At 47.0% G+C, this 16,593-nt stretch overlaps 1 protein-coding gene across 1 annotated transcript in view; it reads left to right on the forward strand.

Annotated features, from left to right (window-relative positions):
• The window catches only part of IGDCC3 (immunoglobulin superfamily DCC subclass member 3), a 112,221-nt gene that overhangs the window by 54,299 nt on the left and 41,329 nt on the right, over window positions 1-16,593 (forward strand). Inside the window, exons 3-5 of the mRNA XM_055717246.1 lie at window positions 8,263-8,407; window positions 11,094-11,224; window positions 16,390-16,527. Coding sequence (XP_055573221.1) covers window positions 8,263-8,407; window positions 11,094-11,224; window positions 16,390-16,527 — 414 coding nt within the window. The remainder of the gene's footprint in view (window positions 1-8,262; window positions 8,408-11,093; window positions 11,225-16,389; window positions 16,528-16,593) is intronic.

The following is a 16,593-nucleotide window of genomic DNA, read 5'->3' on the forward strand; positions in this document are numbered from 1 at the left end:
CTGCAAACAAAGTGCTCCAGGGCCAAAGCGGCTGTTTGTGAGGTTCCTCTTGTACCATCTCCATCAATATTTGGGAGAGGGATGGAAAACATTGTTATTATGCAACAAATCAAAATGGTAACTATGTAATTTGTCTTAATTGTGTATGTCAGACTAGGAAAAACACGAGGAGCTCCGGATGGGAATCTGGCAGGAAAGACCTGCCTGCTGGCAGCATGCTGCGTGCTTTGCTTTGCCCTCGCCAAGCCAACCTCTCCCAGAGGCTTGTGGGACAGCTTGCCCTTCATTTTCTCATTCTTTCAGGGGTCTGCAGGGGCATTTGAGTGGGATAAATCACAGCTATATTGCAAAGAGCAAACATGTGCTTCAGAGGAAAGCCTGGGAGGCGGTGGGGTCTTGAAGAAGTGATTGCCCAAAGTGGAGTGAGCTGTGTTTGCAACAGGAGGGAGCATCTTCTTGCGATGCTGGAGGGGAATCATGCTTTGGGGCATGGGAGCCTCACGTGATGCTAGGGTTTTGTGAGAAGTCACCCCACAGAAACACAGGAGCTCTTCATGGTGACTTTTACCACTGGGCAGGTGTCACAGTGGCCAGCATTGCCCAGGCAGCATCACCCTTAGTGCCGGAGCGCTGTAATGATGACGAATAACCTCCTCTTGCACTGCAGAATTGCTAGCCCCATATGCAGTCCGCCCAAGCAAATTAAGAGTTGTTTATGACATTTAATACTCCTCCTTCCCTCCAGCAGCAGGGTGGCAGGTCCACAGGTTTGGCTTCACAAATGGTCGCCTCAGGATACACTAAATGCTGTCATGAGCCAGAGAGCAATTTCGTCTTGAAAAATTACTGCAATAGCATTCCCTGATAAAGGTCTCTCCCAGCAATGCCTCCCTCTTCACCAGAAACTTCTTCTCTCCCTGAAACCAATTTGAGAGTGCTAAAGGGGCTGTTTATTAGTCAATTCTCCTGCAAAACAAGAGGGTACTGGAAGACAAATAACCACCTTGGGCTGTCTGCTGTGCTGTTCAGTGTAGCAGGTAACACAACGGGATGCTGCTGTGTGCTCTGAACATGGAGGGAAGTGAGAAATTTGGTCCGTGGGATTGCCAAGATGTATCTTTGTAAGTGATTTATAAGGAGCAGCATGGCCTCATGGGTAGAGCATGTCATTGGTACTCAAGGGATGTTGTTGGGTTGTGACCGTGGGTGTCACTTTGTGTCCTCTATGCCTGTCTTTGTAAAATGACTGATATGTTATAGGAAAGGTTTGAGAATACTCAGTCCTAGTTGCTCACTGGGCTTCAGGGAGGGCATTTGTGCTGGTGCACTGGGACTTGCTGTTCCTTATTTCCAGGCTGGGATGATTTCTGACTGCAGCCACATTGCAGGATGCCATGGGTCTGAACAGGGAGCATTTGGGCAGTGCGACTGCCCAAGGGAGAGCATGGCTTTCAGGGGTTTCCTCTGGCATAGACAGCTCCCCTGATGCTCTCTGTCCTCCCAAGTCAAGATAACAAGGGACGGGGTGTTGGGTGTTAGGGATGCTTCCTGACATGCTGTACTGGAACAGTGTGGATGCACTCTCTCTCTAGAGGGATAGCACTTTGTGAGCTTTATAGAAATGGCAAGATACTTAAGTGTAAAACAGCCCTTAGGGTATATGGCCCTTGTTTATCTTCATCCATGGTGCAGAGACTGCATCTATTCAGACAAAAATCTTTCCCACTCATGGGAGAGTACCCCTGCATCAAAAACTGATGGTGTTGTAGCTATTTTTCCAGTCAGCAAGCTATAATCAACACTATAAATACACTAAATGTTCTTTAGTACAGGGAGACAGGCTTGGAGGCACTTGTGATTGTGCAGGAGGGGCTGGGTGTGCTGGTGACGGGGAGTGCATTCAAAGAAGGCTCAGGAAGAGGAGTGGAGCTGCAGCAAAGGCATTCGAAGGTTTTCCAGGTGCCACGATAAAGTGCCTGCAGGGACAACCCATCCTCCTCCTTCCAGCCCTGTCCTTTGCTCATGCAGGATGAGTAGAGCAACCAGGGACCCATGAGCACGTTCCCTCTGACTCCTGGTCTGCATACAGTGTAGATGTGTTCATTACTTTCACAGGATATTTATCATCCCTACACAGAAGCAGCCCCCGCAGGCATCTGTGCTTTTTTCCACTTGCTTCTCAAAGCACCAAAACAAACAGTAAATCACGGGTCGGTAGAGGCCATTGGTGCTGCTTGTTGTGCTGCAGTGGTGGGGGCGACCTGAGCTGGACTTGGCTCACAGTCATTTCACAGGTTATGCAAAAAAATGAGAAGCCATATTCTCAGATCAGGCAGCAATTTGCCTCTTGGTGGACTTGAGTCATGAAGCGGTATATTTTTTTCCCCTCCTCTTGTAAAATATCTGTTGCATGTTCCCTCCCGTGGGCAGCTGCTATATCCCACTGCGAGGCATTAGCTCAGTTATCTCCCTTTCATCCCTGTCCCAGGAGCTTAGGGTGGGTGGGGGGAGGAAAAACAGGCCAGGTGGAGACTTTGTTCCTCAACCAGAGAAATCTGTCTGATCGGGCATTTTCTCAGCCTTGTTTAAATTATTTCACTCAGCTTTGATTGTGTCAACAATGGATGGAGGCATAAGGATGCAAAATGCAGAGAGGGCAGAAAGCCTGGACCATCCTTCATCCCTGCTCTGAACAGTTGTACCTGCTCCACGGGGAGAAGCAGCAAAAGAGGAATAAGCATTTGTTTGAAAATATTGCAAGCAAGAAGTGTGCAGGACTGACCCTCTCCCTCTGCACCTGCCCAGCACAGAGCAAGATGGGGCTTCCTCCCTGTCTCATCTCACCATGTATTTTGGTTCCTCTTAAATGAGCTACATTCCTCCAAAGTGCCTTCCTTGCTTCAAACTCTCCCAAGTCTTGTAGCCCATTTTCTTTTGAGATCTGAGGCCCAGCATGGACAATAGAGATTTGGGATTTTCACCCCTATGCAGGGGCAGAAGGGATTTTCCTCTGTTCTGGGAGAGGCATGGCTGGTCTTTAATATTTTCCTCCCTTTCCAAAGCCAAGAGAAAGGCGATTTTTCTTCCCTTTAGATGTGAGCGAAGGCCCCCGCTCCTGCTACTCCTGGAGAATTAAATAGATAAATGGGCGGCGCTGTTGTTCACGCTTCACTATGCACAAAGCAACTTGCATTCAAAATTGGGCTCATGGCAGTTCAGCAACAACCTCGCACAATAGCATCATTAGACACGCAGGGCCAGCTCGCAGGCGCAGAGGCTGCTCTGCAGCTGGAGTAGCCACCAGGCTGTTGTGACATGGGCTTTTTTTAATCTTTAAAAAAACACATCTTTAAAAAAAACTTAGAGAAAGAAGATACAGTGTCTTTTTCTTAAAGACTTGGTAAAGCGCCCCTGTTTGAAAGCAGGGGGAAGAGAGGAGAGGATGGGATTTGTGGTGTCCATACACCCCCCATCTTTTGTGCCAGCTCTTTCTTGTAGGCGAATCCTCCATTTCCAGAGTGTGGAGGGGAGTAAAAAGGGACCTGTGTTTGTGAAGCCTTCACTTTCCGACTTCTTTGAAAATACCCCAGGTTGCTTTCGTAATGGTGAGGGTTTCCTAGACCAGGAGGGAGTGGAACAAGATTGAATCCCTCTGCTTGCTTTGGGGATGGTGGCTTGCAGGGGAGCTTTTGGGAAGTTGCGGTGCCAAGGGGTGTGGGTGCTTAGTAAATCTTCACAGATACCAAAAGCTGGTTCTGCTGGAGCTGTCAGCCTGATTTGAGAGTGGTTTGGGACTGGGTTTAATTGGCATGGTGGTCGTTGTGTTTTAAAAATGACCCTGACTTCTGCTGACTAGAGGGGAAATTCAATTTTTTTAGTAAGTTGGGAAATTTAGTATGAAAATCAGCAGCTGTCACCATCATCAGGATGGAGCCGGTCCTGGAAAGGGTCAGCTCTGCTCATGGCTTGTTCTGTCACGCTGGGCAAACCATTTGCCTCACAGACTTCACCTTCATCCATTGCAATGGAACTAATGAATCCTGCCTTCCTTGGCAGGGGCATCTGGGAGCCCAGGTACTGGCGGCACATCCCTGTTAAACTCTTGTTCCTTGTACTGTGTTAACTTTGAGGCGTATTCACCATGTGTGTCCATTTGAAGTGGTCTGAATTTAACAGGCTGGTGGCAGAAATGTGTAGAAAGGGTCTTTGCTTGTGGGCTGCTGTTTGTACACTGCCTGGCATCAGTGGCAGTGAGGATGTTCAGCTCTTCCTGAGCATGCTCTAGTGTCAGAGCCAGCCTGGGTATCTTTCCCCTAAAGGAATTTAAAAACAAAAAAGCAATGTGATCGCAAACTAGCTGGGCTTCCCAAATACTCTCCTAACACCATGCTTGGCACTGAACTTTTCAAGTCTTCTTCCTCTTCTTGTGCCTGCAGTTGGTAATAGTGTTTGGGTTTTAATGATTCTAACAGGCCTGGGATTTGCTCTGACATACCAAGTTAATTTTTTCTTTTTCTATATGAAATCTAGGTCAATCTCCAGCTTAGAACTAATGCTGTACTGAACAAAAAGGATTGGCCACTAATAGTTTCAATTTAGTTTTTCATAGAGTAAAGAAAATTTCACTCATTACCTATTTTCATTTTTATTCCATTGGCCTTTCCACAGAGCCTGTTAGGATGGAGACAGTGCTTGTGCTTTGATTAGGAGAGACCCAGCAAATTCATTTGCCAGAATGAATCCTCTGTGAATATGGATGAAAATAAGAGTTGCTGTTCACCTGCGCTGTGTCTGTAGGACATGCCTTTGGGGACTGCATCCCAGTGAGGGTTAGGTGGTGGGAGATCCCAAGCATGGGATTCTTTTTAGGGAGACCCTCACCCGTGATCCAGCCTCATCCTAGTTGAGGTTGTCCGTGAGTACAACATGGGTGAAGGAGAGATGAAGGTTAACTCCTCTGCCTCATGTTTCAGTGTGGCTGTAGACAACTCAGTCTGAATCTAGCCCTGGCCAAAGGGGAGGAGGTTCACTCATGCCTGCAGTGTGTGAGGGCTGCTAGGACCGTTCCCCATCTGCTCTGAGCCCATTTTGTTTTGTCTTTCCCTGCCCTGTGCCGGTCTGTGTGTACCATGGCCAGAATCCAGGTATGATGATAGCAGAAGCACTGAGACACCATGGCTTTGGAGCATCAATATGGAGTAGTGAATGTGTGTGTGATTTAGGTTGATTTTATGGCTGTGCTCACTCTGAGTGTGGATGATACTGCGATACACACAGAGATGGCAGAGGGAAGTTAATGGGAACAGGGTGGCACTCACCCCATCTGATGACAGCAAAAAAGGCTTGGGGAAGCTCCAGTTCCTCCATTGGCACATGGATGCTGCGTTGCTGGATGATGGAGGCAGCGGGCAGATGGATTAGAGGGTGCCTCCCCTCTTAGAAGCTCACAGGTGAATACTGTGATTGCATGTATTTATTTTTTAAATTATTATGGCCATTAGCATAGAAATGAGATGCAGCTTCCTGGCTGCTGGCCAACCCCACCCGGGCTGGTGTGCAGCTCTTCTCTGTAGCAGCTGAAACAATAGTGCCCGGCTGATAACAGGGGTCCTGGCATTTGCTGCTGAAAGGCAAGTGACAAATAGGAGCAAGCATTCTGCTCTATGAGTTTGTTACGGTCATTTGGGATGTATATAAAAATCTCATGTGGGTCAGCAGAGATCTAGCCCCTCCAAGCAATGCCCTGTAAAGCAGTTGTGCTCCGATGCCTCTCCTTACACCCAGTGATTTATTTCCAGACTGAAAACAGTATCCCAGGTAGTCACTTGCATTCAAGTTTTGTTGCTGTTTTACAGGAGATGCTACAAAAGCTTTTGTCTCTGTAACTGTAAATAAACTTGTAAACCTGTTTTAAAAATAGCATTTTGTAGCTGGTGCATGAATTTTTAATGCATCTTCTGCAAACCAGCTGGTCTTGGCAAGGGTCACAGTGTTTCCTAGGCATTTAACATAAAACTGTGCTTCAAAGCCACATTATAGGGTCGTTGAAGAGTAATATTTTACTTAACATCCTCATAACTGAATTATTTATAACTTCCCATGTTTTATTCATGATAAATATTAATACTAGTGTCTTTAAGAGTAGAGGTTATTGCTGCAGTTTTACCTATAAGAGGTGATATTATTGAAATAAAGGAATGGCAATGAATTCTGTAGCCAGCAGAGCTAAGTTTGTGCCAGGGCTGTTCTCATTCACACCTCCCTCTTCTTATCAGCCCTGTCAGCCACCGAAAAACCTTAGTGCTGAGCATCTGTACATTTGAAAGGAATTTTCCTCCAGGCATCTGAATCTATGCCTTTTTTTCTTTCTTTCTTTCTTTGCTGTCCCCCCCGTCATCGTATGTCGTCCATCGTTTTCGTCATCTCCCCCACCGCCCTTTATTAAGGAGCTTTGTGTCTTTCTCATTAATTCTTGGATTCGTTTCTTGCTGAGAGTTTGTAAGCTGTGGTTGCAAGATGCTCACCCTAGCCTGGATCTCCAAATGGCAGCCTTGAAATATTATGCAGGCTCCCTCGAGCTCTCCTGCCACGGGCAACCCTGGACCCTCCCATTTTTTGAAGCATCCCTTGCCACCTTGGAAGGGGAGTCACCTGGTGTGGGAGAACCTCTGGCAGCCTTTGGGCTCCTTCCCACATGGCTGAGTACTCTGGGGCACAGGCAGTCTTGTTTCAAGGCCAATCCTATATGAATTTGGTAAATTGCCATTCCATCATCGGGCTCCATCCCTTACCAGAGAAGATATTTGCATTAGCTTTCATTTTGGGAAAGGAAAATAGAATTTTGCATGATCTTTTGCCTTGTCTTGGTGCATTCTCATCTGGCTGGAGCATTGCACAGCCACCTCCTGGTCCTGCTCCCATCAGTGCATCCCAGTGTGGGGCTAGCTGCCCATCCCACCCTCACAGCTGCAAAACCTTCCCAGCTTTACAGCCGCACGGGGCTAGGGCTTTGCTCCATGTTACTCGATCAGCTTAACAAATCTGCAGTCAGCGGGTTGAGAGCAGTGGTTGTGGGAGCAGTGTGGGTTAACGCAACACATATTTAATGTATGATTGCTAATGGCCATCTCCCATCTGCCTGAGCCCAACTGGAGTTTGCAGATGAATGATTAAGCTGCCCTGACACATACGCAGCTTGTTCCTTAGCAGAGGTACATTCATTACACTTGATGCATGTAGGAGGGGACGAGGCTGTCTTGCTGGGGAGAGGGGTATTATCGGGCTGGGGTGGCAGAGCAGGGGGCTCTCTTGGAGTTTATTTTGTATGATAATATGAGTGATCTTCCCACAGATGCGGCACTATAAATGAATCATGAGCTGAATAACCACTGGGATGTTTATTAGCTTCGAATATGTTTATTGCAGAGTCAACAGGCAGCACCTTCCAATTAATTAATAGTAATAATTACTGTATTATTTATGTAGCTTTAACAGCATGCCAGAGTTTCCACACAATGGTTACAGCTGTGGCTATGCTGAAACAGGCTGATCTGTATTTATCCTTTGTGGGCACGCTGAGGTTTGTCATTTGCTGTCGGGTGGTCCCATCCCCAAAAGCTTCTGTTTGCTGAGCTGCTGAGCTCTTGGCAGCTACTCTTTCCACCAGCTGAAGCCTGTTGCTCCACAGTGTGGGGATGTGACCATTCCTTCTGCAGTGCCAGAAGGCAGAGTATGCAATGAGCTGGAGTACCTGCCAAACAGTGATGGAAGTCAAGGGCTGTAAGTTTTACTAGGATATCTGGGAACTCTTTTGGTCAAGATATTTAATGAAAATGAGTTTAGGAGTCAAGCTATGCACATCAAAAGGATATTTACAGCAGATAAGACATTGGCAGCAATAGAAAGGATAGGTATCTCTTTTCTGATGTGAGCTTGGATCCAAAGCCTGCTGAAACTGTTGAGAATGACCTCCCATAGGTGCCAGTGCAGTGCCTGTGTATCTCGCTGCCCCCATAGACCTTGCTGTGGAGCTTGCTAAGTCGATCAGTTCAATGCACAGAAGCAGACATATAGCAAGAATTTGCCACTAGTCCTGTTTCTCCACACCGGAGGTTGGTTAGGCTGCAAACCAGCCTTCTGGTTTTGCATTACAATCCCATTTGCTAACTCTGGGGAATAAGGGTGTTTCTAGGTCATGTGAACTTGTTGGCAGTGGATCTCTCCTTACACGTGTATATTTTTGTCTCTCTTTTTGTCTTCCAGCAATGTCTGACTTCCATATCCACCCTCAGAATGCAGTGGTGGAAGAAGGTGGTGTAGCAAGATTCCAGTGCCAGATCCACGGTTTGCCTGAGCCAGTGATCCTCTGGCAAAAGAACCGCATGCCGGTCAACACAGACAATGAAAGGTAGGACATGTTCAAGCCATGTACTGCTGATCTTCCTTTCTCCAGGTGGAAAAAATTGGCCAGGCTTGCTATTGCCCTCACAGTTATGCTAGGACACAACTAACCTGAGCTGAGGGTCTTGGCCAGCATTTCTGCCATGGAAGACTCGGGCAGTTAATGTTGTGGGTTGTCTGGGCTCCTTCTGGCCAAACACTGTGTAGAAATACTGCATCTCCCAGGAAAGGTAGATAAAGCCCATTAGCTGATTTTGGAGGAAGCAAGGGCTTGCACTGACCTTCTCTAATCAGCCCTGCTCCAGGTTTACTTTCAAGTGTGGAAGAGCCCACCTGGCAATCCTAGCAGAGCCAGGTAGCTTTGGCAACCATCATCCCTCTGTGGCTCCTTTTTGTGCAACTCTTTCTGAGCCAAATCCATGAACTCCTGCAAGTGCTGAATTACACTGTGGCTGCTGGATTTTCCTTTCCAGGTGGACTCCCTTGTGTATGGTGGCAGGGAAGCTCTGCAGAGAGCATCCTGCAGCACCCTGCGCTGCCATTTCCCATGCAATCCTCCTAAAGAGAAAGCCCAGCTGCCCCCCTGCCTCAGCCTAGACCTGGGACGGCACGTCCTCGCTTCCTGTGTTTGACAGGCTGCTCCCTTTGCGTCGGAAACTTTCCTCATCACGGTTTGATCCTCTGAGCAGCAGTGGGGCCTGGCGGAGGACAGGTGGCAGGAAATGCATGCTTCGTGCCGGCAGCCTCTGGTGGTCTCAGCTGTGGCTCAGGAGCTGCACAACTGATGGTGGGAGACAATAGGTCGCAGCACACCTCGATCACAAATTGATGTCCGTGCATTGGGAATAGGCAAAACCAGGAAGCTGTAAATATTTCCCTGAAAGCCCCTATTCTTAAAAATGTCAGTTCTGCAGCAGAACATGGTTGACTTCTTTGGAGGCAGGAGAAAACATGAGGGCTGGAACAATGCCTGACCTTTTCAGCATTGTGGCGAACTTACAGTAGAAGGACCCAAGAGGCCCAACTCTGCCATGGAAAACTGCAACTGTCAGGTTTTGTTTTTCCTTGTGTTTTTCATCTGAGCTTTTTTTAGCCCAGCACAAGGTTAATTCATTAAACTTGATCTCCTCTGAAGGCTTCTTACTCGTACAAGTGCTGAACTGGGGATGTGGTGGAGCAGGGCAACTGGTCCAAGGTGGTGTCAGCAGAGATAAGGGGTGCAGAACTGGACCTGATGCCTTGGGTACATCCTGCTGAGATGTTGCAGGACAGGTGAAGTTCCCTTGAAGTCCTTCATGTGTTATTGCTCCTTTCCACTTGAGCCCAGGGTCACAGGTATGGAGATGGTCAGAGATGTGGCAGCGTGACCAGAACTTCTTTTCTTCAAGGCTGAGGAGCCAAGACTTCTGTCCAACTCACACAGACCCAAGCTGCGCTATCCCCACTGCTTCTTTTCTGGGGCACGGAGCTTGCCCAGGCCCTGGAGGATGTGGGCTAGGAGCAGTTTCCCTACATTCAGTGTCCTAAGTTTTTAACAGATTTGGCTTTTTGTGGGAGTAAAGTTACCGGGGAACGTTTTTATTGTCAGCTCATTAGATTGATCTCTGACACCAATGGGCTTGGGTGATGAGGGTTGCTTCTCTAACTGAATTGGATTGCTGCATTAATCATGCTTGGTGCATTTCTGCGTATAAAGTGTATATAAATTTGTATGCTGAGTCTTGCACTTGGAGGCTTTGAAGGCAGAATAATAGCTTTGGAATTGAATCTTCTAATGCTGTGGGCAGATTGTTAACAAAAATGAAGGCTTCTTGTGGTATAATTCATCCAAAACAATGGGCATTTTAAAGTCCCAGGGAGATTGCAATCAACTTCGGGACGTGTAAAACTGATTGCTGTCACACTGCCTCCGACACAGAGCTGCACGTTTGGAGCCCAGCACAGGGAGCAGGTTATAGGCACTTAACCATATGCTGATATGGAAAAAGATATTCTTCATCTTCCAGACGGAAATGGATTATTAACTCATCACAGTGTAATGACTTAGTACCAGTCAATTCAAACACATGGTTGCCAAGCAACCTGTAATGTATGTATACACATGTGTGTATGCATGCATGATTTAAATGTACCTATGTTTTAAATATATAAAATATTTATTGATTTATGTGTGCTCACTCAATATCTATTTTAAACATGCATTTCCATACATTTGAGGTTTTAAGGTCATGTGGATTTGAGTTCTGGACCTGGAGTTAGGAGTGTGGAGCACACACTTTGCCTGACACTTGTCCATGGTCACTGTGCTTCAGCTGATGAGTGATAACTCCCACATCAGCTGTGTTCACATGCAAATGCACTACCAAAGCTTTTCCACAGGTTGAATAGGAAGCATCTACTTTGTAGCCTTCCAGCAAAAGTCATCCTTTCTCAAGGATGCATCAGAAGATAAAGAAAGGGAACGTACCCTCCTATAAAAGAAGACCAGAGGCTCAAGTATCCAAAGAAATAAAGGACTGATGCAGTGATAAGCAGGGGCTCAACCTGCTGGGGGCTGCATCACTGAGGTGGTATTGGCACCTCTGTGCTGGGATGCGGGGAGCCAGCCTGCCTCACCCAGATGGCTGTGCAGCCTGCTTTCAAGTCATGTCCTGCCTTTGTAAGTTTTTGTTTCTGCTTTTCTTTTCCCACAGATACACGCTGCTTCCCAAGGGGGTCCTCCAGATTACGGGACTGAGGGCAGAAGACAGTGGGATTTTTCACTGTGTTGCTACCAATATTGCTAATGTGAAGTTCAGCCGGGAGGCCAGACTCACCGTGTCAGGTTCGTACCAGTAAATGCTGTTGTGACTTGTCTTTCTGTCATCTTCTTCACACTGCTGTTCTGGACCAGGACAGTTTAAGAAAGCTTCAAGCTAAGAGCACCGAGAAGCATTCCTCTGTCCAGCCATAACACTTTTCCTGTTCTGAATTGTTATTAGTTCCTGCCAGATCAGTCTATTTGACAGCAGATGAATCTGTCTGTTTGCCTGTAAATTAGCACCAGCTTCTGGGTAGAGGGAGAATGGTGAGAAAATGAGTTACAGCAGCTTTACATTAAATGAATTATTTTGGAAATGTGAAAGATTCATCATTTCCTTATGAGACCTGCCCACTCTGGAAGTAATTGCAGCACACAGGGTGATCAATTATTTATCTAATGGGGGAATTATTTTCTGTAGGCTGTTAGCATTGCATTGCGACCAAAGTGAGCTAACCTTTCTTTGGAAGATGAGAAGGAGGAGTCCTGAGCACCCCAGGCTGAGTTTTGACTTGGTTCTCCATCCACATTTGAAGACAGTGGCTGAAACAGGTTTTCATCTCTGAAAGCTCCAGCTGAAGAAATGATGGTGCCTTATGGTCTCTTCTCCAAAAAAAGGGGCCAAAGTCATGTATTTGTTGTTTGGTTTCATGCTGCCAGAGGTAGGATGTGATGAAGCTGTAAGGGCAAACTACAGGAACCCACATCCACGCTTTGCATGTGCACAAGTTTGGCCTGTTTGTGAAAGCACACAAAATGGCATGTGGAAGTGATGACATTGGGCACAGTGAAGGAAGGATTAGGGTGCAAATGCACCCACGTTGCCGTAGCTGTGCTGCTCTCCACTGACGTGCCCATTGACCAGCCTCTGTTAGTTGTCTGTGTGGGACTCAAGCTGATCTCTTGGAGCCCTTTCGAGCAATAACTCATTAGCCAGTTTCCAAACCTGATGTTAGGTTGTCAACTTCTAGTTAGGCTTTCTTCATTTGTCAGTCTTTTTAATTTAAAATACTTTTGGCTTCAGCAGTCTCTCTTGATGTTTCAGTAGCTGCTCCTAGTATGAAGGAAGTGGGAAGTATTAAGTCAAATCATACAACCCAGCCTGATCAAGCAGCTAGGAGTGAATGACACCTTTGTGCCCTCTTCTTGGAAATGCCTTTTGATAGGCTCAATCTCCTTGTATGAAAACAGGACAACTTGCTTCTCCTGGACTTCAGAGCATCTGTGGGTGACCTTCAGAGAAGATAAGAGTGCCAAAGAAGTAGTTGCCTGCAAATTGTGGCTACATCGTGCTGGTAGGGTGGGCTCTGAGATACAGGGCTCGGTGCAGGTCAGAACCCCCCTGAGATGCTGGATACCCACGGTTGTCCTCTGTGACAACAATGGTGATGCATCTGTGGCTTTCTGGTGGGGGACCATCCCAGATTCCATGTGGAAATGGAGGTTAGAGCTCTAGAGGGAAGAGGCATGGGAAGTCTGCACAGGGCTGGTTAGATGTGTGTTTCTCTGAGCATTTTTTATATGCAGTAAAGGGTCTTTCCCCTGAGCTGTGGTCCTCCCGTCCATCAGATACACATAACTGCTGGTACCCAGTGGCTAGACGCTTGCCAGTGTACACTCATACCTCACAGCCTGCCTTCACCCTCCAAAAGGGCTGCCTGGCCAGTGGTCCTAGGGTAGGAGACTTAACACTTGTACCGAGTGTCATATTAGGCTCTGCTGACTGTAAAAAAGTAGCACGTGTGAAATGGGGTAAGGCTGGGGAAAGAGGGTTGCTGTGTATATTGGCTTTGATGGGGAAAGAAAGCAGGCTAACTGGTTCTGAAAGACCTGGGAGCTTTTGATGCCTGTTACTTATCTGTTTTCTTGATCTATGTGAACAGTAGCCGCATGGAGGGAAAAAAAGAACAGTAAATTATCAACATGGTGAAGTTCTTTGTTTCAATTTACCCGTCTGAGTTATTATTTCTCACAGGGCAGAAAGTGCTAGTTGTTCTCATCTGACCATCCCGTATTTCAGATGGATATTTTCCAGGTTTCCTGTCTGTGAAATATTTGTGGCTTTCTTTTCCTTAAAGCAGTTGGATGATGAATACAGACATCATCCTGTTGATGTGCCTGTTGAAGGGCTTAGACCGTGCTTCAGTGACTGCATGTCAGCAGGGCTGACACAGGACATTTGCATGCTCTCAGCTCATGGAAAACCTATTGCACTGGGTTAAACCCCGGTGAAAAACGTTTATGGTCTGAGGTGTTAGCTAAAAGAACCCAAGTATCTGTTAGACCAGGACGGCAGGTATGTGCTAGCGTGTTAACTCTAGGCTGTGGTGTAGCAGCAGAAGTTATGGTGTGCTGTGGGAGCCTGTGCCACTGCCGCAGGTGGGCAGGAGAGGGAGAGGAGGGTGGCTGCCTGTGGGGGACAAAGGACCCTGCTCGCAGCACTTTCCTTCCTCTCCCTGGCAATGGTGGTGGGGCTGTTGGCAGCGAGCAGCACGGATATGTCTTCCAGTCCTACTGATTGATTATTTTCAAGTGCCTGCTTAGCAGAGATGCTCCCGAGGGGCTGCCTGCCTCTCTGCACTGACACCTTTTCAGTGCAAGCTGTGGCTTTCTCTGCTGCTGTCCTTTTGATCAAGATCTAACTGCCTTTGCCAGCGATGCTCCCGTCACTGCAAGAGTGCCTGTCACGCCTGGCAGTGCCGGGGACCTCCCCATCCTTACTGCGATTGCTGCTGGCAGAGTCCCTGGGGTCCACATGAATCATTAGAGCCTTTTTCCCTTTCAAAATAAATCCCCAACACATTGCCCTGAACCCTGTTGTGCTCCAGCAGCACTCGCCTGCCACGAGCCCCTCATTTTCTCACTTCTTCCTTCCTTCCTGACCCTGAATCAAAGGGATTTTCTGGTTGGAGAAGGAAACCTCTTCCTCGACAGTTGGGCACAATCAGCCCTTTTGCATGGTGCTGGCATCTGACAGCCATATCCCTGCCGTTTCACTGTCCCTTCTGACCCTGGAGCTGGCACTGCCGTGGGTGTTGGGCTCGCAGCAAAGCTGTGGGACCATTACATGGCCTTTGCAAGAGGTGAGCAGCGGTGGAAATACCTCTTCCAGAGCTGGGCAGGATTTGGCCCACGTCAGAGAGCTGAGCCCACAACCGAAAACCCGAATGCCTATTAGTACTCAGAGTATAAATCAATGAGTATGGGGTTTAAAATATTTTATTGTTAAAATAGAGTGTTTTATAAATTCTGCTTTGGTCTCAGCTCCCATTCACTGATATTCTTGGATGACCTTGGACAATTCATTTCATTTCTCTGTGTTTTGAAATACTGAAATCACTATATAATACAATGATAATATCGTATTATTCTAAGCGTGAACATTTAGTATTGTGATTTAGAACAATAAATCTACATGGATTTTAAAGGCACTCTGAAGTACTGAGGGGGAAGGTATTGTTTTTCAGATCTCTTGGGGTTAACCAGCCGGTCATATGAATTTATTGTGCATTCTGGTTCTCATCAAAAAATCTGCATTTTATGGCTTGCAGTGAAATGCATTTAGTGAGAAAGTCAGCTCTTAAGTCGTACTGACACGGTGATTTTTCTTGGATTTTGCCCATTTAGACACAACCTCAGAGTTGCTTTATCCCTCCCCATTTAGCCCCTGTAGGAACAATGAACAAACGAGCCGCTCTGATCTGTGCTTGCCTTTGGACCACTGCAAAATCCCCCTGCTAACACCCTGACTTCAGCCCCTGAGCTGCTGTGAAAGGGTAAGGCTAAAAAGTGCAGGAAGAAAAGATTTTTTTTCTTGGAGAAAAGCCCTTGCAGATAGTTTCCGGTGGATGACTTCTTTTTAACAAGCTTTTTGGATATCAGAAAGTCCATGTACAGGAGTCAGTGTGGGTTGGTCCCTACAACAAAGCCTGGCCCATGGCGAAGCACAGCTCTCCAGTCCTCCCTGTGCCACTCTCCTGCTTGGAGGCAAGCGACCAGTCCAGGTATTTCTCTCTACAGGTGTACAGAGCATTTTTGCCAGCAGCAGCTGTGAGATTGTTGAAATTCCTTAAACACTGCTTTACCTCAGCATTTCTGGAGTATAAACCAGCTCTTGCAAGAAATGGGGAGAAGACTAACGCAGAGGTTGTCAGTGTTCCTGTTTACTGATGGAGAACTGAGAATATCTCCTCTTTTTCCTCCTCTTCTGCTCCCAACAAATGGGACTGAAGGCTGAAAGGACCTTTGGCATGGGGATAAGGCACTTTTTAGGGACTCAGGAGATGCAGGTTTAGCTGTGATATACCTGACACAGGATGATGTTTTTCTCCTGTAGTCTCCTCCTGTCTGGTGAAATGTGGTTTCTTTTGCTTGTCTTGTGCCTGTCTGGTTTGCAGAGTTCTTGTGCCAGGGCTTTATTGTATTATGAGTCTGTGCATCACCTTGTACGATGGGTTTCATTCTTGGTTGCTGCCACTTGGTGCTACTGTAGTGCAAATAAATTATTAGTGATTTCATCGTGAGCAATAATGGTATCACAACACCAGAGTGGACCAGGACGGGAGTGCTGTAAAAGACAGGGAAATGACCACCCTGTAGGTTTTAGTCATCAGAGGAGTTTTCTTGAGTTTCCTTTCAAAAAGATCCTCAGCAGGAGTCAGGGACTGGCACCTCCATCACTCTCTGTGTCCCAGGAGAGGGCTTTTGAAGCAAATGACATGAGCAGCAAGAGAGGATGCTTGCAGAGAGGCAGATTCAGGCATTATGGACTGCATGGATTACTTTATGGCTTGAGATGCTGAAAGATAAAGCAACTCCTTCATTTATTTGCATTCCTGTCTACACGAGCTGTTCTACAGCTTGTGTCCTCCCTGTATACCATGTTTTTCCTGCACATCTACTCTCTGCAGTTCACAGTGAGTTCCTTCTTTATCCTGCCTTATCTGGGTGTTAACAGGGCTGCTTGTGACTGGGTTGGTTGGCTGAGGGATTTTCCCCAGCAATATCATCACACACTTAAAACACGTCAGACAGTGTGATTGTCACACAGACATTGTGCTCCTTTTGTTTCATGTACATCTCAAATTTACTGAGGCTTACACTAGCCACATCATATGCATGAAATTCTCAGTGTTTCCATTAAACAAGAGAGGATCAGGTGCATTTTAATGATGCTGCTGTCCTTGCAGGCTCACACTCCACTGTTTACAAGGACCCCATGATTCTTGTCGGTCCAGAGAACCTCACACTGACAGTGCACCAGACTGCTGTGCTGGAGTGCATCGCAACGGGCAATCCCCGGCCCATCGTCTCCTGGAGCCGCCTAGGTAAGCCCCGGGGTGACCGGTATTTCCTCCTCCATTGCTGTTCTGTGGGAAATAGGTAGGTGCTAC

Source organism: Falco cherrug, chromosome 7 (assembly GCF_023634085.1).
Source record: "Falco cherrug isolate bFalChe1 chromosome 7, bFalChe1.pri, whole genome shotgun sequence".
NCBI lineage: Eukaryota > Metazoa > Chordata > Aves > Falconiformes > Falconidae > Falco > Falco cherrug.